This window comes from Mastacembelus armatus, chromosome 15 (assembly GCF_900324485.2).
Source record: "Mastacembelus armatus chromosome 15, fMasArm1.2, whole genome shotgun sequence".
In the NCBI taxonomy this organism is placed as follows: Eukaryota; Metazoa; Chordata; class Actinopteri; order Synbranchiformes; family Mastacembelidae; genus Mastacembelus; species Mastacembelus armatus.
The window spans coordinates 22,889,659-22,912,137 of NC_046647.1; the positions used below are offsets into that span (position 1 = coordinate 22,889,659).

A 22,479-nucleotide genomic window follows, 5' to 3' on the forward strand; every position below is an offset into this window, starting at 1 on the left:
CTACCATGGTGTCTGTGGGGGGTTGTATTAATTCATCCACCAGTCTATAGAGTAATGGTGCTGTTCTGTACCGCAATATACTATCCTGTCTTTCTTTTCTTTTTTCTTTTTTTTTTTAAACTTTGGTGGCAGTTCATTTTTCTCCTGTGACTCTCCCAGACTAAAGCAGGAGGCAGAGAAAGTCAAGAGCCTCAGCCTTGACCTTCAGAGGAAGGAGGACGACTCTTCAGACCTCAGAGAGAAACTGGCTGACTACAAGAAGCAGATCCAGCAGGTCCAGAAAGAGGTAAAACATCATTTTCTATTGAAAACACAAGCAGCTGATTTTAAGTTGTTGCCGTCTCCATGCAGCGTAGATAGATAACTGTTAATTATGTTATCTGTTTTAGAAAAAACTGTTTTTAAAATCTCAAATATCTTGATTTGACTTTAATATTAAACGTGTCTATAGACAAAGTTAGTAAAGCAAATGTCAGTAGAATAGATTTACAAGAACATGTCATTTACTGCTCGTTCATGGTAATAACTGAAAATGTTCAGTGATCTAGAAAAGCAGGAGTGTTCATTTGAAAGTTAGTTGAGTGTGAAAGAGGACACACTGCAGCAGCCGGCGTCTTTTGTGTAATAGCATGTATGAGTTTTGTGTTTTTCCCCTGAAGATATCGACCATGAGAGAAGAGGAAAAGGTGCTGAGGCAGAAGCTGACTGACATGGAGAAAGCCAAGAAGCAGCTTCAGTCTGACATCTCCACCAGAGACAGAACCATCCAACAACTCAAACTGGTAGATGATGCATCTTTCACTTTTCTATTTACAAGATCAGATCTCTGAAGGCTGTAGCTCAGTTTGCCCTGGAACAGCCATTCCCTCTGCCTGATATATACCAGCAAACGATCCCACAGATTTCCCTTTGACTACATCATCACTGGTTTCTCCTCCTCTAGGAACAAACATCTGACACGAAGTCTGACCAAACACTTCAGCTCTACCAACAGGCCTGTAAAGGTAAACCGCTAAACTTACTCATGTTGCCGAAATAGAGTCGTCTTTGAAACGAGCATGGCCGTGTTTTGTAGGGCTGCAACGTATTTGTGTGTAATTATCTGTTAATCTGCCATTTAATTGTTTAATTAATCTTAAAGAATGTGAGGGGGAAAAAATCATCACAAGCTGTTGGAGCTCCTGATGATCTGTCCAGAGTGCTCGAATCCAAAGAAGATTTAGTTTACAGTTTTATAAAACAGAAAACCTTTGTCTCAGTGTGTGTCCACTGAAAGCTTGAAGACAAAGCCCATTTAGCCCACTCTCTGTTACAGCCGTCCTAGTTTAGGTTCCTTCATGGTAATGAAAACCAGAAAACCAAACTTGAATCTCCAGAGTGTGTATTCCGCTGAAACCCCTGTAGTTAAACGCTGATCCTTATCTGCAGCTGATCTCTGACCTGTTTATGGAGGGCCGATGAAAAGGAGAGCACCTCCCTGAGGGATCAACATATTACAGTAAATTTATTGCTGTGCCTGTGCCAGAGTGTAAACCAGTGTGGGTGTGTGTGTGGGTGCATTTTGTTGGTTTGTAGACCTTGAGGCGAAGGAGCGTGTGATGCAGGACATGCGTTTGGCCTTGACGGAGCAGGAGGAGACACAGGAGCAGATGGAACAACTTCTAGAGGAGAAACTTGACCTTATTCAAGAGCTGTCCAGTGGTGAGACATATGATCAGACAGCCCAAAACAAAAACAGACACTGTGACCATGCAGAGGAATTCATTGTTTTGAATTAAATAGTGGTTTGGCACATGGATGGTTTAATTTAATCTTGTTCGTGCAAATTGCAGAGAAACAGGGATGTTCTTTAAAGATACTAAATGAAACAATCTGGACACAGAATCCATTTAAATTGGATTCCAAAGCCGGGTCAGTAAGTCAACTAGTGTGTGCTCGCTCAGAGCTCAAGAAACACACAGGATGCGAAGTGTGTTGTTTGGCACAACAGCAGGAAACACACACCTGAAAGCAGATGGAATCAAACCAAAGATAACTGGGATTACTTATGAGAGCTTTAAAAATAGTGAGGCACAGTGAGGCTGTCTCTGATTGAGATTTTGGATATTTCCCAAGGGGAGACTTGATCTCTTAAGAAAAAAAAGAAATTGTAAATTAATATTACAATGAAAATGTGGTCTGTCACTTGAGCACAGACAATAAATGTGTTTCTCATCTAATCTGCGTGGCTTGGAAAAGGAAGCTTCACTTCAGTTTTATAAAAGTTGCACAGAAAGATGCTCCGTTTCTCTTTCAATGTACATGAGTTTGTTGAAACTAGTGTTTCTGGTGTCTAAACCGTTCAGAGGTGGAGAAATTAAAAGGGATGTCACTGCAGCAGCACAGTGGCGGCGACGCACACAGTCGAGCCCACGGCCCATCAGATGACCTGACACTGGCCCAACAGGAAGCTGCACGGGCTCAGGAAAGCTTGAAGGTAATGATGGAAATTATTCCAATGTGAAATATGTGTTACTCCACAGCGTCAGAAACATTAGGATTAGTGCGTTCTAATAGTCTAATAGATATAGCAGCTGTATTTGTACATCTCACCTCACATGCCTCCATGCAGCTTACTTGTCTTTTTAACCTGACGACTTTTTGTTTTGTTGTTGTTGTTAAAGGTACACTTTAACAATCATGCCTTTTTTGAAAGATTATAAGTAACTGCTTTGTGTACAGCTGTGTACAGAGAAACACCAGGTCGAACGCAGAAAGTGGCTGGAGGAGAAGCTGTTTCTGATTGGTCAAGCTAAAGAGGCAGAGGACAAGAGGAACCAGGAAATGAGGAAATTTGCAGACGACAGAGAACGATACGCTCGGCAGCAGAATCAGTTGGTAAGAAGGGGTCGATACAGGTCACTCACAGACACACCACACAGAACAGATAATTCCCTCTCATGTATTTCATGTTCGTCCTCCTGTTTATCAGGAGTCCTTGTCATCTCAGCTGGCTGAGAAGGAGCAGACCATGGAGAAGTGGAGGAAGGAGAGAGACACTCTAGTAGCAGCTCTGGAGGTGCAGCTGCACAAGCTTCTCTCCAACCAAGCAGAGAAAGACAAACTCATCCAACAGCTACGTCAAAGTAACACACAGCCACCACAAGAGGTCAGTGTAACATAAGGGCGATACATGACCACACACTGGCTGCTTTTTACATGACATTTGGGTGAAACATCTGAAATTCTTAGCTCTTTATGTGATGGAGGAGGAAGGTTAAGGAAAGTGCTTGAAGACACCAGTGACTCACTCAGCACATGAATGCAGAGGATTAGTATTGTACATCTTAGTCAGATAATATCCCTCTTGTGTATCAAGTCCCTAGGCTTAATGTGCTATTCAACCTGCAGACCCTCCTTTCTTTTTGAAACATCCCAGTGTGTTTCACGTCTTTGTGCACTCCAGACAGTGATCTCAGGGCACGTGGTTGCCATCCTCTGTTGAGACAAACACCTGCTACGACATTATCAGGGTTCAGTTACACTTTAGGTTCTGTTTTAGGGAAAGGCATGAAATCGAAGGGAGGGAGAAAATGTCATTGACAGGAAAACCCAGTGTCCATAAACTTTGCGACATGATTGTTACAGGGTGGTGTTGGTGGTGATGTGGCGGCAGAGCTGCAGGCTGCTCTGTGTGAGAGAGAAGCAGAGATCCTACAGCTGAAGGAAGAGCTGAAGGCCCTGACAGCCAGACAGGAGAACACAGTGACACAGGTCAGTCTTAAAACAATACTGCACCCAGAAGAAATGCTTTTTAGGTCAGGTGACAGCCTGTTTGAGGGATTGTTGGTTCCACCTCCATACAGAGTAGCAGTCTGTGAGATTGGATTTCATTACTGCTGTTGGTGGACAGAGGAACATCAACAACGTTTGCTGCCAAATTGTTTTTTGTTTTTTTTTAATGCGCATCCTATATTTAAAAAAAAAAAAAATCGTCATAAAGAAATCCTCCAGAACTGGGGGAGCCTCTCCAACCACGTCTGCCTCTCTTATCATTTCTCTTATCCAAATGTCACTAATTTCCAAGCAGTGTCAAAGAGCTATACATTAAAAATAACTGGATTTTTAGTTTAGTTTAAAGTTGCATATTGCAGCTTTAAATCATCTCAGAATACTTTGTGATTCCTGTGTTGTGTTTGAAGCCAAACATGCCTGTGGTTTGCTGACAGCAGCACAGTGTTTTTATTTTTGTTGTTTTCTCATTTGTGCTCAGGTCTGGAGTGACCAGGTCAGAGCGCACAGACATTAGGGCCTGGGGCAATACATGTTTCTTTTTTTGTTTGTGGTTTATCTATAATTTAATAATTTTCAGCTTTTTGGAAAGCTTTTTCAAAATCAATTATACATTGAGGATGTGAATACTTCGAGAGGGACCGCATTCGTGGATCAGACTTAAAATCAGACCTGCTTATCAATGATACAGTGGACGTCTTCTGCCTGCCGGGGCTTCACTTTTTGTTTTATTTATTCATAGATTGTCCTCAGGTGTTCTTCACCTTCTGAGTAGACAGCAGACCACAGGCTGTTTTCACCAGGATCTGTTTGAGTTTCGTGTTTCCATCTGGAGTACACTGCTTGCCTTTTCCTGGATGTTGACATTCCTGGTGTTTTGTGTTGTGGATATCGCAGCACAGTATCTGTATATTTTTTACTCTTAGTAGTTGTGTTTGCAGGATGAAACAGCATTGATTTTAACATGTATATGGCTGTTACACTTGTCCTTATTATTTTCAATGTTTTTCTGCCTCTGACAGACTAAAAGCATGGAGAGTCCTGCTACATTGGATGGGAAACCCCCGAGTGAAACCATCAACAAGAGGTCTGGAGGACAGAGGGATACCAGAGCATCAGTTAGTAGTCAGGTACGCTCAGGAGATGACATGAAGACAAAACCATGGTCCTGTACGATACGTAATGAGTGTAGGCACAAACTTGTATTTAATTATTAAGTAAAATAATTAAAGGTTTTGACTTTTTTTAAAAATCTATTTTTAAGCATTGTGCTTGGATTAGAGTTACACCATTGGTGCCTAAAATCCCTCAGCAGAGTTTTCCCCGATGGTTTCAGTGATTTCTCTTCTTCATACACTTTCTACACAATTTCCACTTCTAAGGAGAAGACACTCACATCCTGTTCCTGATGATGCTTCAGATAGACATAAGTCATGACATTGGCCATGACATTTAGGCCTGTACATCATCTCCGCCTGCAGATCCTATGGTGGGTGATATCCCACTGAGCCAGCAGCTGGTCAGACAGGAATCACAGTTAACAGAAACCCTTTATATACCAGAAAAATCTCCCTCAGTAAATTCACCAGTACTCTACAAGCAAAGAGCCTTATACATGGACAGTCACTTCTCTGATATTTGAATTAGGGAGACTGGGTCCACAAATGTTTCCAAGCCTGATATTTTGCCATCTCTCTTAAGATCTTTCTTGCTCAGCAACAGTTACACAGGTGTGGTAACTTTGGCTGTCGTCGTAACTGACTGACCTTGACATGCTGCATTAACAGACACATTAGTCTCTCGAGTATCTGTGAAGTGACCCTTACTGCTGTGTGTTGCTTCAGGGTTCAGCTGGTTATCCATCAGTGCTCGACTCCTCTGAGATATCCACGGAGAATGGCAGGGCGAGCCGCTTCCCCCGGCCTGAGCTGGAGATTTCCTTCAGCCCTCTGCAGCCAAACCGCGTGGCTCTGCGACGCCAAGGGGACGAGAGCGCAGTCACGGTTAAAATCACCCGCTCTGCCCGCAAGAGGAAGAGTGGGGAGATGGAGAAGGTAAGAGCCAGTCAGATAAAAATGGGTTGCCCACACGGTCACCAGGTGTTGAATCATTACGCTTAGCTGATTGAAAATGATTATCATATTCATCGTTGTGTTTTTAACTTGCCATGTGTTTTGTTCTTTGTAGAAAAAGAACATAAAAACATGCCACAGTATGAGCCTCTATTTATAACCTTGTTCCTCTCCTGCTTTCCTGACGATAAATCCTCTGTAGATAACTAAAAAAAAAAACGACTGTGCAACATGAACCTTAGAGTTGGGCCTTTTCAGTTATTTTCAGAGATGATAGCTGTTCATTTTTCACACATGGTCTGTGGAGGAAATGTCACTGTGAAACCTTTTCCCTCTGCCGTCATCAATCCAGCACAGATAGTGTAGCATCGTCTTACTAGTTATTTCTGGAGATGGAGGTACAGCAGCTGTAATGGCAGTTTAAGTTTGGCACTTGTTTACCAGTGTGCAGCAAACTCCCTCAGGTTCTCTGTTTGCACTGGATTTGATGTAAGCAGTGAAACTGAAATGTATGAATTGTTTTGATGTTTGGTTTTGATGGTAGTGGACGACCGTGTTTCTGCTTCCCTCTGTGTGGTTGCATGATATAGATCAAAATAAGAATCAACTGTGTGCTAATAAAAAGATAAAAATCACTCACCAGTAGCCAGATGTGCCCTGCACCCCAAACCCCCTGGGCCAGTTATGACATGAGACTGATTTCACAATGGTTACCCTGTTCTGCAAACCATTATCTCCACTTCGATACTTGAGGAGTTAAGAAAAACACACTCAGACATTAAAGGCATTACTGGAAGAAAAAAAAAAAAAAGAAAAGAAAGTGTGTAATATCAGAGCACAGCAGTCGGAGTAACGCGCTCACAGGCATTGTCCAATGAAGCAATAATCCATAGTTTTGCAGCTGTGATTCGAGCCATGCATTTGCCTAATGTAGGTTATAATTCACAGCCTTTGTAGTTCTTTTAGTGCTCAGCTGGATAATTAAAAGAGCAGTGGAGCTTTGAGGTTTCCTGGCCCTTTTCCAGTGTTTCAGGGGGTTGTACTTTTGCTTGCTGAGTAGCAGAGGTGCTTATAACTGTGATGTCCCTCTCCCTGTGCGGTGTGTTGTGGGGCACCGCACACTTGTCATCTGTTGATGATGCTTAGAGAGAAATTCGGAGCATCTGTTGTGATGCAGCGGTACTAATAATAAACATGGCTCAATCATTGGAAACATTTCTCTAATTCACAAGTACATGAAAAGCAGAGAAACGGTTCATTATTTTGTTTCATGTTTTTTTTTTTTTTAACAATTGTTCTCCTGAGTATCATCGAGTTTCCAAAGGCTCAGGGAAATTTGTTTGTATACTGCGTAGGACTAACAAGGTCAGCAGGACGTTTCCATCTGTGCTTTTTGGAAACAGATTACTGTGAACCCGCTGATCCCACGGACGTTCTGTGAAACCCACTGGAGGTCACAGCAGAGACTGGCAGTCGTATAGAAAAGTGTATGTTGAACAGGTTGTACAGGCTGTTTTTCATTAAATGCAGAATAGGGGCTGCACTTATTGCATGAATTAACTTGTTTTGACTGAAAGGAAGTAGGTTAATGCCTCTGCTACATTTATCATGCAAATGCTAATACAAGCATGTATAGTTAGATATACATGACTTTTACCACTGAAAACCTATGTAATAATATTAATATTCAGTTTGCATACAGTCTAGATAGTAAAAACACCCACCACATACCGGTGAAAGAAAAGAATCTCATTATTCCTATTATACTGTGTGTTACTCTCCCACACATCCACAGTCCCACCAGAGAGCACATTATTAAAGAAGCATCTGTCTTGCAGGAACACAAGGTCGTGTACAGCTCATCTGTCCCATCATTCTGTCATTGTCTGCAGTCGGTTCCTCACAGAAAACTCACTGTTTTCCACTTTGTTCCTTTCTATCAAAGTGCTGTTGAAAGTCCAACACAGCTCCCAATAAAGGGTAGTCTTGCATCATTAACTTTAATTTAGAATGTTGAATTTCCAAATATTGAAAATGAGGCATATGAGCAAGTAGCTGATGAAGCATATCAGTCAGTGTTTTCCTGCTGCCTCTTTCATCTAATTTTTTTCAGGTGGTGGATATTATAATTAGACTGAGTCATGCTCAGTGTTTATGAAGTGACTTTAGTCGTAAATGCAGTAGGAGCCGTTCTTCGAGGTAGCTAGTTGTGTGCAAACCACAATAATGACATGATCTAAAGATAATAGCAGAAGGACAACAAAAGACTGTGTCATGCTAGACTGTCGTGGTTGAATGTAGCAGCAAGTGTTGACTTGATAAATGCTGCGACCTGCTGACTTATCGGGCAGTTAATAACATGTTCTCTGATTTTAGTAGTGATACTGATTGGTGGTGGTTATGTTGCCATCTCTTCTTAGTGGAGGTTGACAGACGTACACCCTGTGACACCCTTGCTCAGGGGCTTGTGGGCAGCATTTTGACAGCAAATTTCACACCTTCAGTGACGACAAGATGCTTCCCCGAATAACCTTTTGTCTGCCGGGTTATTATCGCTCTGTAGCGCAGACATAGGGTTTTACCATGAACGTGATCAGACTGACAAAGCTGCACTTTGAAGCGCATGAATAGTGAAAGATGGGCATCTTGATTGCAGCAATCGGCTGATGTTGCTTTGGTGTTTTTGTGACTGAGAATAACCTAAAGTATAATTACTGCCTTTATGTAAATGTTGTTGAAACTCTGTTTTTCCAGATGAATCTTAACGCAGCAGTCATCTTCATAGCATGGGAAGCAGACCGTGCTGAATAAAAGATGATTGTTCTGAGATGGTACCAAGAGGAAAGCTATTTAGACCCTGAATTTAGAAGCAGTTGCACGCTTAAGTAAACTAAACACAACTAGACATTTCCTGGCCTGGGAGTTTTTGAAACATGTAGCTACAGATGCATTTTGGTACAAAGAAAAGATCAAGGTTAGTATTAAATCAGTGTGCACCAAATGTAGATGGTACTTACACAGCTTTGGGGTGTGATTTAGTCTCCTTTTACTCTGCTGGTATGAAACCTTTTTCTGTTTAGAGACTATTCATATATGGGTTAAAGCTTAGCAATGAAGCCCATTAATGATTGCCGTTCTGCTGACTGGGCTTGGTTCTACCGAGAGAACTGGAACACAAACCTAAGACAGAGGGGTGTAAGGAAAAGCCCACAGAAAGATGCAGGAGTTTATGTTGGGGTTCCCCTGCACATCTAAACTGATGTGACGTTGCACAGATTTTATTTTTGGCATCTGGGGCACTTCAGTCAACATTTATGAATGAGTAGAGAGGTGAGCCAAGATATTAAGATATTTTTGTTATTTTGTAAGAGCAGGACAGCTTCATTAAAATCCTTTGCATGCCAAAGCCTAAATATTTGAAGAGTGTTCTGAGTGAGTCTGCAGAGTGGACTAGCTGTTTGGGAGCATCTGTGTTAGTTATAAAAATATAATCTGAGCATTGTCTCATCGTGTTTCTCTTCCTTTTTGTAACTTTTGTTCCCTAACAAACACACCTCAGTACTGCTGCAATGAGGTTTCACCTTGAATGCGATAGTCATAAGAGAACAATGATGCAGAGGTTTTGAAAGGTCAAGAGCACATGTGTCATGAGGACAGTGGCATATCAGTGACCCCAACAGTCTTTATAGAAAAGCAGGCCAAAGAAAGAGGCTTAAGTAATGTTTCGTACTCAGTTAAAGAAAAAGGGAGAGACTGAGGTGCAGGGAAAACAAAGAGGGGAGGGGAGTTTTAAACCAAGAGAGAAATTGGTCAAGATAAATAAAGCAGAGTGTGCAGGAGGTAGAGGCAGCACTGAAAGAATATCTTGTTAGAGATTGGTTTAGGGTTAGAGGGTGGAAATGCCAGTTAGGGGGGAAGAGTTAAAGAAGGACAGGTGGACGAAGACTGCAGTGAAGTGGAGAGAGAATAAAAAGCAATAGCACATGGTAAAAACAGCAGAAGAAGATGACAGTTCCTGCTTTGAGGTTTTAAAGCTGATCAGCCTGTGCTTTATGAATGAAGCTGTGTATATAGTTTAAAAACCACAGTCTTGTCTAATGATCAGGAAACAACAGAGCTTGTGACTTTTATGCAGTGTGGGGTGTGCCCATAGTTAGTGTACTATATTATATTATCCTTACACAGTCTGCAGAGATGTTGGCTGTTTGCATCATTACATGTATCTATAAAGCCCCACAGTGTGAGGTGATCAGCCTGTACTTTATTTACTGTAACACAGGCAGCTCTCGCTGCCCCCACCCCCTCAGCTGTACAGCCTCTAATAGAGACTTTCCAGTTCATCACAGATCACCTACCAACTGCGTCAGTCATCGCTAAAAACTGGGAAAATAAACGTTTGCAAGGAGCTCTCATTGGGAAATTTTACTTGGTACCAGTTGTTTGCAAGCTAAGGTAAAGGCCAGTGTAGACCCAGGACATAACTCAGAGTTACAGAGGCAACAGGACCTAACAAACAAAACAGTCTCATCCCTACTCTTGAAACATCTCTATTAGGAGTAACCTATCAGCAGTGTGTATTGTCAGTCTTGTTCCTCAGTGATATCATCCCAGTGTTGGTAAAATTAAAAATGGGCAAAAAGGGGAGAAGGTGAGTGAAGGAGAAGGATTAAAAACATGAGCAAGTAATCATTTTTACAGTTACACATCTTTTCCTTCTGTATTATTCACAGCCTAATTCCAAGTGAGTGAAATCTATACTGCCCCAGTATCTCATTAATAGCAGGGAATGTTATCCCACACTCCATTACCCTCAACATCCTCACTTATCTGCTTGTTTACCCACCTGTCTACACACACACACACACCAGCTCGATTCTTCCCTTGTAAACCAATTTTCTTCTCCATTATCGAGCTCCATCTCTGGTGCAATATCTGGTTCTTAGACTTTAAAATAGAGCAACACAGAATAGTCGATCACTCGCCACGTAAACTTGTAAAGGTCCAGAGTTAACAAGTCAGATGTTACCTGGTTAGCAAATACCGATTGGTAGGTGAATGAAAAGTTATGGCATTGCTCATATTTGATGCTGCTTCATGTTAAGAGACAGGCTCTGTGTTCACCAGAAGGTGTTGGAGATTTTCTGAAGTTGAACTGTAGGTCATTGCTGTTTCTCATCCCTTCACTCAGTCTGTCTCTGTGGATCTGTCCTGCCTGATCTCGGCCTGTCCTTGATCGAGCCGAGAGTCAGCAGGAGCACAGACAGAGCAGGTTCACCACTGATTAATGGGACAACACTTGATGGAGTCTCACAGAGGTCAGGGGGAAGAGTCAGAGTCAGCAGACAGTGTGAGAGCTTTAACCCAGAGCTGGTGATTTGCATCTTTTCAAATCAGTCAACTAAAAATGGCAACCCATCTGTATTTCTGTTCCACTTTTTACCCTGACTCATTTATTGGATGGAGTTGCTAAATATTTGTAGGAGCTAAGTTTATGTTTTGATCCATAAATATGGATCTAATGGTGAATGTGAATCAGGAGAATACACTGATTTAAATGAATGTGTGTTCCTAGGGAGCTCAACTGGATGTTCTTCAGTACCTTTGACTAAACTGTTGATTTTTGGTTTTATTTGCTGACACATCAGTAATAACAACATAAGAAAAATCCAAAAGTAACTAATCAGTAATAGTTTCCATCTGCATGTTAGCACATTTGACCTGCTGCAGATAAATCTGCTTTTACATGTATGAGTGCACGTCTGCAGGAGAGCTCTTCAGTTTTAAACTGGTTAGTGTGCTTCAGCTCAAGTGCGACTCTGTTCGAGCTGCAGGGATTTAACAAACATATCGGAGTCTGTGGTTTTTGGGAATCATGAACACACATCGCTTGTTGTTAATTTGGAGAAATTGCTGTAGTAGGTATTGCTGTACAGGCCGACCTGTAGTTACTGACTAAAACGTGTTAATCTAATATCATCACTAATTTGTTGATGTCAGTGTTGGGGCAGGTCCACAGTCCAAATGTAGTTGGTGACTGAGCAAACGGTGGAAAAGTAGATGCCAGTAAGAAAAAGTCAGTTCCTCTACTTTTCTAAAACCATCAAGCCAAAGTGAGTTGAGGCTACACAAACAAAACGTACTGTAGGATTTCTTTGTTAAAGAAGAAAAGGCAGCCTTAGCCTCCTCTTGATGGGTTTACAGTCAGTAGTTTCTGTCTGCGTTCCTTTCACTCTGACTATTATGACCCTAACAGTACAAAATCGATCGTCGGTTTGCTGCAGTACTTTTCAGTCCAAATACTCCTTTCACCAACAATGGAGCATAAATGAAAAATATATTTTTAGACCTCAAATCTTTAACATTGATTTCGCTGCTTCCATTTTGGTTCGTCTTTTCCAGTATGTTCCTCGTGATGCTTCAGTAGCCTCTTCAGTAAAACACGTACTGTAGTACTCGCACATTAATGCCCTCCCTCCTAAACTTACCCTCCACGAACAGCAGAAAATGGAAACCAGTAACATGTATCTCCGGGCTCTCAGAAGGAGCCTCTTAGTTTTGAACATCAAACATGAGTGCAGCAGGGACTAGAGAGACTCTTGGGGTCCAACAGGGCTTGGCGAACAGACCCGGCACCCCATGCTGCACCAGTGGCACTTTATATCAAATCCCATTAGCAGTATGAACTATATAAATGTTTCATGCTCTGTTTAAAAGAGCATGAAGCATTACGCTACACTGGCTCATCCGTTTTATTAGTGTCTCGTTAGGTCAGAACAAAGTCGGAGTTTACCTGGAACAGAGAACTCATGAGCCTGTAGGTTTGGACTGACTCAGGTCACAGCAGGAACACTTTTCCCTGCACGGCGTAGAGTGTTTGCTTCCATCTATTAGGGGAATGATGAAGCCTGATTAGATGTCACTCCTGCATTAAGTTGGACTCGACTTCACTGAGCCAAGTCTTTAAGTCTTGGTGGGTGGTGCTGGGATCCTGTCACTCTTCTCATCAAGTCTGTTTTGAGCATTTCATCAATAAATACGTTGGTTCAGAAACTGCAAATCTAGTTACCAGTGAGAACCAGGAGCTGAATGTCAGAACCATGACAAAGCGTTGTTTCAGTTCAGACTGTTTGCTCCTGTTGTTTCCAGACAGATCTGGCTCTCAAAGGAGAAGTGAAGCTCTGTATGTGTGGCTGTGGGTAATAGTTCCCTTATTAGTGTACAGCACTGTCACAAATACCTCTAACAACAAGTTAATCATCGCTCAGGATGAGTGCTCAGCTTCCATTAGACTGCTGCAGCACCGCTGCTGTGAGCACAGTTAAACCGAAGATACACCACGTCAGCTGCGTTGCTTTAAAATGTTTGTTTGATTTTTAATTAGTGCTTTTGCATATTAATACTGTCATTCACTGCTGAGTGTTCAGGTACTGAGTCATTAGCTCATTATTCAGCTGTAGGCTCCTGTGACGGTGCATTGATGTTTTAATCAAGTTGTTTTGTCTTGTTTTTTCCTGAAGTCTCACATTTTCAGGAGGAGTAAACGAAGAACGACACATCAGGTACCGTCCGTCCCAACTCAAAGAAACATTCCTCATCACAGTCATCACATTCTCCATCATCCTCATATGTCACATCACTGTAGTTTGACCTCTGGGGGCTGCACAAGCAGAGTCCAGAACTACCTGCATCAGTTTCTTTACAGTAGGAAGGTGGAAGATACAATTTACACACACACATGATGCGATTACAGTCAATAACCGGACTAAGACACGATGTCAGTGAGGATGTTTACTTGGGTTTGTTGTTGGGGCGCTCCAACACTGAACTGTTTCCAGTCTACGGGGCAAAGTGTGACTGACGAGCCAGTTTCACAGCTCCCCTCCAAGTAGCATCGGTGTCAGTGACGTGACAGGGTGCATGTTTATCTTGTCCTCTTTTTGAAGGTGGATTGACGGTGAGTGCAGATGTTTTGTAGGTAAAAAAAAAAAAAGGCATTTTGAAAAGCACATTCATGGCAATGTCAATAAATATAAGCTGCCAGCAGAGTAGCCAGATAACACATCTGTTACTTTTGTCTTATTTTCTCTTTAAAAAATCATTTTCAGTAGAAAATACTTTAGCACAACCTTTTACATGACATGTGCTCCCTCATGTGCCTTGATAAGTTTATCGTTAGCTTGTTGCTGTGTGGGAGCGGAGTAGTTTTCCTTAAGTCTCCCACAGATTTCCCCTGTGAAGAGCTTGTCTTTCTCTATTTGCATCATGTTGACTAGAGAGCATTGGGAGAAACTCCAAGTTGTGCTTTGAGCCTCTTTGTTGGTTTTGGCTTTTGACTTTACTGGGGAGTAAAATGTAGCTGCAGCCTGACAGTCCCTCGTACGTGGAGATCAGCGTTGAGGTTGAGCCACAGGGCAGCGCTCCTGAAAATTGCTGGCGGTCAGTACCTTGTTCAAGGACACTTGAGCGAATAACTTGGGGGTCAAAGTGTAAAATTATTATTACAGAGCCACTTGCTTGACCACAGGCCACACTGCTCCCAGCTGAGTTTGGAGCGGCTACTAGAATTACTTTCTGAAAAACCGAACTTGAAAGACTTGTCCCCATAGATGTAGGAACGATGAGGCCGAGCAGCTGAGTGTTTAGTTACAGCAGAAATCTCATGATGATTGTATGATTCGCCCAAACATAATCAGACGAGCTTCTTCCATGATCAGATTATTCACGGAACCTTCATCACGTCTGTTTCATGATTTTATTGATCTTTATACATTACACATAATTATTTTATCCTCTCTACTTCATTTACTTCACAAGCTGCATATATTATATATATATTATATAGTATTTGTTCGAATGACTTTTCAAAAATCAGATAAATCAGCATCTGTTTCCACGTCATGATTCTGAAACACAGAGTAGATGTTTCCAAACTTCTTGCCCTTCTTGTTTTTCAGGGCATTTCTCTTGTCAACATCAATAGAATCATGTAAATCTAATTACCGTGCTCGTAATTCACCCATGTGACACCCAGGCAGGGTGCTGCGTAGCAAAGTGGGTTCTTATCTTATGGGTTTGACGTCTATAGGCAGCGACCCAGCAGTGATCAGCCGTTCCATCCCATCAGCCACGGCACCGTGCAGCATCCAGTTTTTCTCTGAGATGACTGGCACAATGTGGACTCACACAGGCAAATAAACCGCTTCTCCTTTCACTCTGAGCCCAGAAACATTTTCTCCTCTTGCTCGGTTCAGTTTGCTCTCTCATTTTGAACCTCATTTATTAATCCGTCTCTGCCAGTCGTCCATGTCTGTCTCCTCAGCAGATGAGTTCGTAATGATTTATTGACGACGGCGTGGCTTTTCTTCAGCAGAGACATCGCTGCCGTCCCAGACAATCTTTGTCATTTTTAGCTTTTGTGATTTTGGTCTTACCCTCTGGTTCTGGTGCACCAGTTATTTTCCTGCTACACAGTCTGTTCTCATAGTTTCCCTCTCTAGTCTGTTCTCACAGCCTCTGTGCTAGTCCTCCAGGTTCACAGTCTGTTTAGATGAATGAGTCAAAAATGTCCAACCATCCACATGCAGCTTATATCTCTGTCTCCTCTGCATCTTTCTTTGTCCCCAGTCTTAATTCATGTCATCTCGTGTCATTTACTTCCTCCTCTTGCTCCCATCGTCCTCTCTCTAACACACACACATTTCGTTTACTCTCCACACACTGTAATTACAGTTTATCACCACCACTTATCTATATTCTTCCTCCTCTCTCACACACACACACACACACACACTCCACTCACTGCTGTTTTTATTATTTTACGGTCTCGGCTTCTGTTTCTCTACATCTCAGTTCTTCTTCCTTAGTATTATTTTTAAAAACGTTCACTTAGTCGATGGTGACTCCACATGTTTTGACCTTTTGTCTGCTTTTCAAAGAGGATTGTGTTTATGGAGTCCACCACTCCCACTCTGCCCAGCTGGTGAGCCTCCCTCTCAGGTCAGCCTCGTCCCAAGGGCTTCCCGTGAGTCAGAATCCTGCTGTTTGCTGGAAACTAATGCAGGACTATACTGACAAATCACATCTCAGACTTAGTTGGTTTTATTACGGCTCACATTCTGGCCACTTTTTCTCCACAGTGCCAGTCACTCCCACAGTTGGTCTTGGTAGGATGCACAGAGGAGGCCATTCCTCGACCAAACTGTAGGTCTACGCTAACTGCTAGTGCAGCAGTACGGACTGGATCCCTGTATGTTTGAACGCTACACCAGGAGCCACACAGCAGAAAAATGAATCCAAAGTTCTGTGCTGGTGGGAGGCCGTGGTCTAAATGGTCAAATTCCTGATTCTGAGTTTGTGAATCTTGTCCGACTGCTGATCCTGATTATAAATAAGTAGGATTGTACGGTAAATGGATTTTGGAGTAATTGACACATATTTACAGTCGACTAGTGATGTCATGTTTCTAATGAAGACTAATCAGATGTGATTTGAGCTGCCAGCCTCTACCCAGGAGATTATTCAGGTTGAAACACAAACCTCTTTGTATTTGACAAAGGCTGCAAACATTTACATGTAAGGTCTTTTATAAGTGAGGCAAAGCTTTAGCACAGCATGTCAGAAACATACAGTGTTCATTCATTCATTTTCCACCTGCTCACGCCATCATGTCATTCAGCTCATTACCTCTCAGACCTCAGATGGAGAAAAACGTCAGATTCTTCACCTGGTGAAAAAAATAAGTGCAGATGAGCTGCTTGGAAAATGTAACTGAAGGTCACATGCTTGGTTTAAAACCGTGTTGACCACGAAGTAAAGAAAACATCAGACACTTTGTTTACTTTGTTTAGCCGTAATGATAGGTTTTCCACACACGGCTGACGACAGTGCTCGTCACAGACTCTAGTATGAAAGTGAAAAGTGAAGATTAATTGGGTGTTTGTGAGACACCCACACAATGTATTTTGACTGGTAGCAGTTGAGCTTGTCAACTCTTGCAGCCCATCTGGCACCTAAATGACACTAAATTGGGTCTTGTTTTGAATCCGGCTGATAAAATGGTGAAGATGCAATTGATCGTCCACTGAGGCCGGTGCTCAAGGTGTCTGAATGTTTTTCTCCTGATGTCCACCTTGTATGAATGACCGGCCCCATCTCGCCCAAACTGTCATTATGAAACATTCCTTGTCGTTTTCGGTGCTTCTTTCTGACCTCGCTGCCAGTCGGCCTCTTACTAATTCTCTGGTACAGATGACTCATGACACACTCAGTGTTGTAACACTTGGTTTGTGTGTCTTTGAATTACACGTGTGTGTGTGTGTGTGTGTGTGTTGATAGGACGAGGTGGAGGCCGAGAACAGAAGGAACACAAGAACCAAACTGACGCCAAAGCTGACCCCACACCAAGAGGTGACAACCAGACACTCTCACACACACACACACACACACCCAACAATCATCATCGACATATAGATAATAACTCATGAATAAATAAATACTGGAGCCTCGTACGTGTTCATACACGCAGTTGTCAGTTTATTAGGTACACCTATCTGACACTAGTCCAGTCTAATCCAACAGTCCTGCAGTAAATCCAGCTCTGTGAAGGTTCAGTTTGCGCTGCTGTTGGTCTGGACTGTGTGACTGTGGCTGGTGTAATGAGGCAAAGGTTGAATATCCAAATCGCCTCTGTATAACACAGTGCAGTTTTCAGTATGTTTGCACTGTAAGGACGTGTTCACGCAGACAGACCGACCATACTTGTCTGTTCATCTGATCAGCTCTCCAGCCCAGGAGGTCGCCATGAGTCCCAGAGCAGCATCCGCAGCAGAACAGAAGGAACGCTGCAGAAGATCGGAGACTTCCTGCAGAGCTCCCCCACCCTGCTCGGCACCAAAGGTTAGTGTGTGACTAGCATGGTCACATGCTGTAGTTTTATTATTATTATTATTATTATTATTATTATTATTATTATGAGCTGTTTCTAAGAACAGACGTTCAGTGACGTGCCCTGCATGCTGCCCTCTGACCTTGGCGAGCTGCTGCATTTCATCTAAACACTTCAGAGAAAAGCAGAAAAGCGAGCACAGGACAGGTCTGCATCAGTATCTGTCCTCTACAGCAGTTGCTTTGCTGATGCACTACCTCTGAGCTAATAAAATTCAGTCTTGGTGATATTTAACAGCACCAAGGTTATTAGCTTGGGGCTTTTTGTAACAAATCTACACACACACACACACACACACAGACCAAGTCTTTCTCAGCCTTAGTGTATTTTCTTCTGCAAACTGCCGAATTATATTCCATCACCTCTCTTCCTCTACTGATAGTTCAGGAAGCCCAGATACATGTTTTTGAATTTTTAAATGTCACAGTGGAAACAGGACAGAGGACACACGAGGACAAATCTGAGCTTCCTGTAGAAAGTCGCTGGGAAAAGGCGGCGGCTTTGGGACAGAGATGGTGGCCCAGAGGAGAAAGTTCAGACAGGGAACATGCTGGAACGAACCAGTCATCTGTGTTTTATCGACAGTTCTGTCCCATCAATTAACTGCTGCTCCAGGCTTCCTATGCAAGGGTGCTGTCGTTGTCCACCATCCCACCGTCCACCCATCTGTGCTATTTGCTGTTCCCTGCTCCTGTGTACTCACTCACTCGTCTTGTTTTTCCTCCTCAAGCACTTTACGCTTTTTCAACCTTTACCTTTTCACCTGGCAATATTTCCTTCTCTCTCCCATCCTGTCAATCAAACCCTAACCTCCTCTCTCTCCTCCTCACGTCCTCATTCCCCTTTTCTTTTCTACCCTCTGCAGTCTCCTCTTCGATGTTTAGTTGTTTTGTTCCACTGAGACACTAAATTACATTTGCAAAGATTAAAGGATGAATAACATTTTATTTTTAGTTTTGAAAACACCTAAACCAACAGCGATTTGACTGGAATCACCTGAATTAAAAAGGCAGAGCGGCAGCTGACAAAGTGATGGTCTGGTACCGTAATTATTCTAATGCTTCATATTAGCTGGTAATGATTTCAAAACCGACACACAGCACATCTAACATCATCAAGTTCACCAACATAAAATGAGCCAATCAGTTAGAGCATCTATTCAGCGTGTTCCTCCATTTTCCTCCATCTCTGCAGCCAAGAAGATGATGGGTCTGGTGAGTGGCCGGGCCGATGCCGAGTCAGCAGCCTCCTCCTCTTCCTCTTCATCCCTGAGTCAGAAGAAAAAGAAAAAGAAACTCTACAGGCCTGAAATCTCCTCGCCCATGGACATGCCCTCACACCCAGTAGGCCTTTCTCTCTCTCTCACACACACACACACACACACACACACACACACACACACACAGATTATACAGTAGAGAAGCTCAATGTACCAACTCTACAGCTGGGGATCAAACTCAGTACGTTGTGATCCATTTTACGTTTTCGTATGGTGCTGATGTGTAGACAACATTTCCATTAGAGACGTCTCATCTGTTTTGCCAAGTGGGAGACAAAGACTGGACTCTCTCGCTCATGAATTAAAAATAATCAAATCAGTGTGAAAGCAGACAGGCACTTTCCTGGGGCTCCCTCTGTCAGTCAGACCTGAAGCAGAGAAGTCTTCAGGATCCTCAATGAGTCCAGTTGCCAGTCGATAACATCGGGGCTCAGTTGGATGTTTCTGTAGAGGTTCAGTTCACCCAGAGTTAATACACTCGTTCACGTCCTTATTCCATTTTAATGGCATGAATGAGAGTTAATAAGCACTTGGATCGGTTTTGTGGTTTTCATTGCTTGTTTCTGTAATTGCAGCCCTGCAGTTCTACTCGTCATTTCTAATGTTTGGTTCTGTGTTTTTAGATCATCAGCAGAGAGCCCGAGGAAAAAGTGAGCGACCATCAGATCATCAAGAGACGCCTTCGCTCCAGGATTGTTAAATAAGGGATAGCTTCATATAGTCCTGTACATCAATCCGACCTGTGGAGGAGCCGTCAGCTGCCCACACGTCCATCGGTTTAATATGTGGCCGGGAAGTTCAGCCTTATTTAATCAGACACACTATTTAACTGCTCAGATACATTTTGAGCAGTCACTAATATACCACTAGTTATTCAGCAGGAGGCCATTAAAGGAACAGTTCAGCATTTTGGAAAGTATCCTTGTTTTGCTTTTCTGAAGATCAGTATCACTCGTGTCTGTGTGGAGCTGCAGCCAGGAGGCTGTTGGAGCAGGGGAAGCAGCTGGCTAATTACAGCTCACATGCATGTGTTGTTGGTGTTGTTGTTGTCTGTGAGCCTGACTAGCTGCTGGAGGAGCCTCCTGAACCTGCTGTATTTCTCCTAAAAGTGGGTTGGTGACTATAACTAGTGCCAACTTTAGCTCTGTCTGTGGAGACTTGTGGAAGAAGCGTTTATCGGCATTTATCATCTTATGAAGGCACAGAGCAGGCACATCCAGCTGACCTGTTAGCATTACTGCCCTGACAGCTAATAATAAGGTAAAGGCTGACTCGCCTTCATAGGGTTTATAGGAAAGTTAACCTTTAACGCAAAGACATGAGAGATATCAGTCGAACGAATGAGCCTGTTTCCCAAAATGTTCAGCTTTTCCTTTAAAAAGCTGATTTATAGTTGAATCATCTTCTTGCTTCTTCTTTATAATAATTTATTATGTTTTCCTTTCCCTCTCAGATAACTTCCCTCTTCCTGTCCTATCAAATAATAAGCACTCTGTTTTTTGTTTTACTTTAATGTGCAATTGAATTTCTGGGCTGTGCTGGAGCTTAGTTATTTCTGGCGTACTGGTATTATATGCTCTATATGCTGCAACAGTTCCAGATGTAGTGTCATTTTACTAATAACACTGTTTATTTCATACTACACTAACTTACCTGTTTGTTTTCTTAAAGTGACAGCAACATAGCTGCTAGCACTAATATCTCCCATCTGTCATCACAGTTCAGATAAGTCCGATATCCAAACACCCTTTGCTGTAGTTTACTGAACTGCTGCTGCACTTTATCTCTTTCAAGAATAAACTTAGGAAAAGGAACAAACTGACTGCACACTGAGGTCAGACACAGCTGGACAACACCACCACTGGTTTTACTGTGTTCAGGCTTTTCTCTCTGACGACTGAAAGCCAGGACTTGTGGATGTTGAGTTCTTGGATCCGTCTGTTCTGTTCTACATGAAGGATGTTTCTTTTTGGAAAGTACATTAAATTTTGTTAAAGCGAGTCATTTATTTTCTCTGTTTATTCTCCTGCATTATATCTGTCAGCCATTTGTGTAATATTACACCTTTTTCATATCTCAAATATTAGAATAACCAAACATGAAAGTAAATATTTCCTTCTACAGGTTTCGTTTTGGCTTTTACGCAGGTTCAAGACCCACAACCCTGCTGTTAAACAGCCTGTTGACACTAATCACTGGCCTGGTTTAGAGAAACGAGGCCTCTCTTCCAAAATCCTGACTCTGCACTGAGGCACTTGGGCTTCAAGAAGCAGTTCTGATGTTTGACACTTACATGTTCTGTGTAGAGGTGGGAAAAACAAGCTTGAAAGCTGTTGCTGACAGCGAGCCCCCCAGGTGGTTGTGTTGGAGGCGGGCTGTTGCTGTGCTGTGTGGGCACAAAGAACGAAATCTCTTTAGTGAAGAAGTCATTTAGCTTTCCTTGAAATTTGCTCAGAAAAAGCTACTGAAGCAGAGTCAGAGGTGCTGAGGTTCTTTACACATAATCGTTGACCCAGAAAGGTCAGCAGTCTCTTCGGAGCCAGGGCCTGGATCTGCAGGAAGGCGTTCATGGTGCTTCACTCTTTTCTTCACATGCAAAGAGCAAGAAATTCTCAATGAAGCAAATAAAAAAAAAAAAAAAAAAGAAAAATTCAGTCCCTGGCTCATTTCTCACCTCCACCTCTGAAAGGTCTGGGACTGACAGAGTTTCTGAAGCTCATGGGATGTTTTGTTGGGGTGTTGTATCCGGCTACCATCACACATCCATGAGCACTGTCCCATCAGCTCTTTCCTAGTGGACTATCTGGCTTTTCTTGAGGCTGACGGGTTGAACAGAGGAAGTGACTGGAAAGTAATTTAACACCTGGACACCTTTTCCAACATCCTGTGGTTCGTCTCTTCAGCTGAGAGCTGGGAAATACAGGTGTTCTCCAGAGCCTGGTGAGGCAGATGACTGCTTAATGTTCCTCTACAGTCAGTTTGGTATTTCTTTATATGGTGTCCTCGAGTGCCCAGGAAGGCACCTTCGAATGAAATGTAGTATTATTATTATTATTATTATTATTACAGGAGGAAGTGTTTCCCTGTTTCCCTCAGAGGTCACAGGTAGACACATCTGGACTGGCCTCACACAGGAGAACTTGTGCTTAGACTAAACCTTTTTCTCCCCGTTACTGACTTGGCTGTACATTGTCCCACAGCACAGACGCTGTGCAGGGGAGGAGAATCCACCTCCCACCTGATTCTGACTGAGAAACCTCCAGCTCGTACGGTCTTTCCCTCCTCGCTCCACTTTCCACGTGAACATCAGACAATACTCTCAGAATAAAGCCCTGTGATGGTTCAGGCTTCGTTTCTTTCAGCACTTGAGTGTTTGGTGCTAAAGTGCCCTGGACTCATCATGGACTGCTGCT

The 22,479-nt window shown here is 42.7% G+C and overlaps 1 protein-coding gene across 1 annotated transcript in view; it reads left to right on the top strand.

Annotated features, from left to right (window-relative positions):
* Positions 1-21,066, top strand: part of kif20ba (kinesin family member 20Ba) — a 31,325-nt gene extending 10,259 nt beyond the window's left edge. The window contains exons 21-34 of the mRNA XM_026309844.1: positions 160-286; positions 660-782; positions 944-1,004; positions 1,576-1,701; positions 2,346-2,476; positions 2,722-2,877; positions 2,972-3,148; positions 3,628-3,753; positions 4,794-4,901; positions 5,616-5,825; positions 17,178-17,249; positions 17,621-17,738; positions 18,982-19,130; positions 19,690-21,066. Coding sequence (XP_026165629.1) covers positions 160-286; positions 660-782; positions 944-1,004; positions 1,576-1,701; positions 2,346-2,476; positions 2,722-2,877; positions 2,972-3,148; positions 3,628-3,753; positions 4,794-4,901; positions 5,616-5,825; positions 17,178-17,249; positions 17,621-17,738; positions 18,982-19,130; positions 19,690-19,770 — 1,765 coding nt within the window. The 3' untranslated portion in view covers positions 19,771-21,066. The remainder of the gene's footprint in view (positions 1-159; positions 287-659; positions 783-943; positions 1,005-1,575; positions 1,702-2,345; positions 2,477-2,721; positions 2,878-2,971; positions 3,149-3,627; positions 3,754-4,793; positions 4,902-5,615; positions 5,826-17,177; positions 17,250-17,620; positions 17,739-18,981; positions 19,131-19,689) is intronic.
* Positions 21,067-22,479: the final 1,413 nt, after the last annotated feature.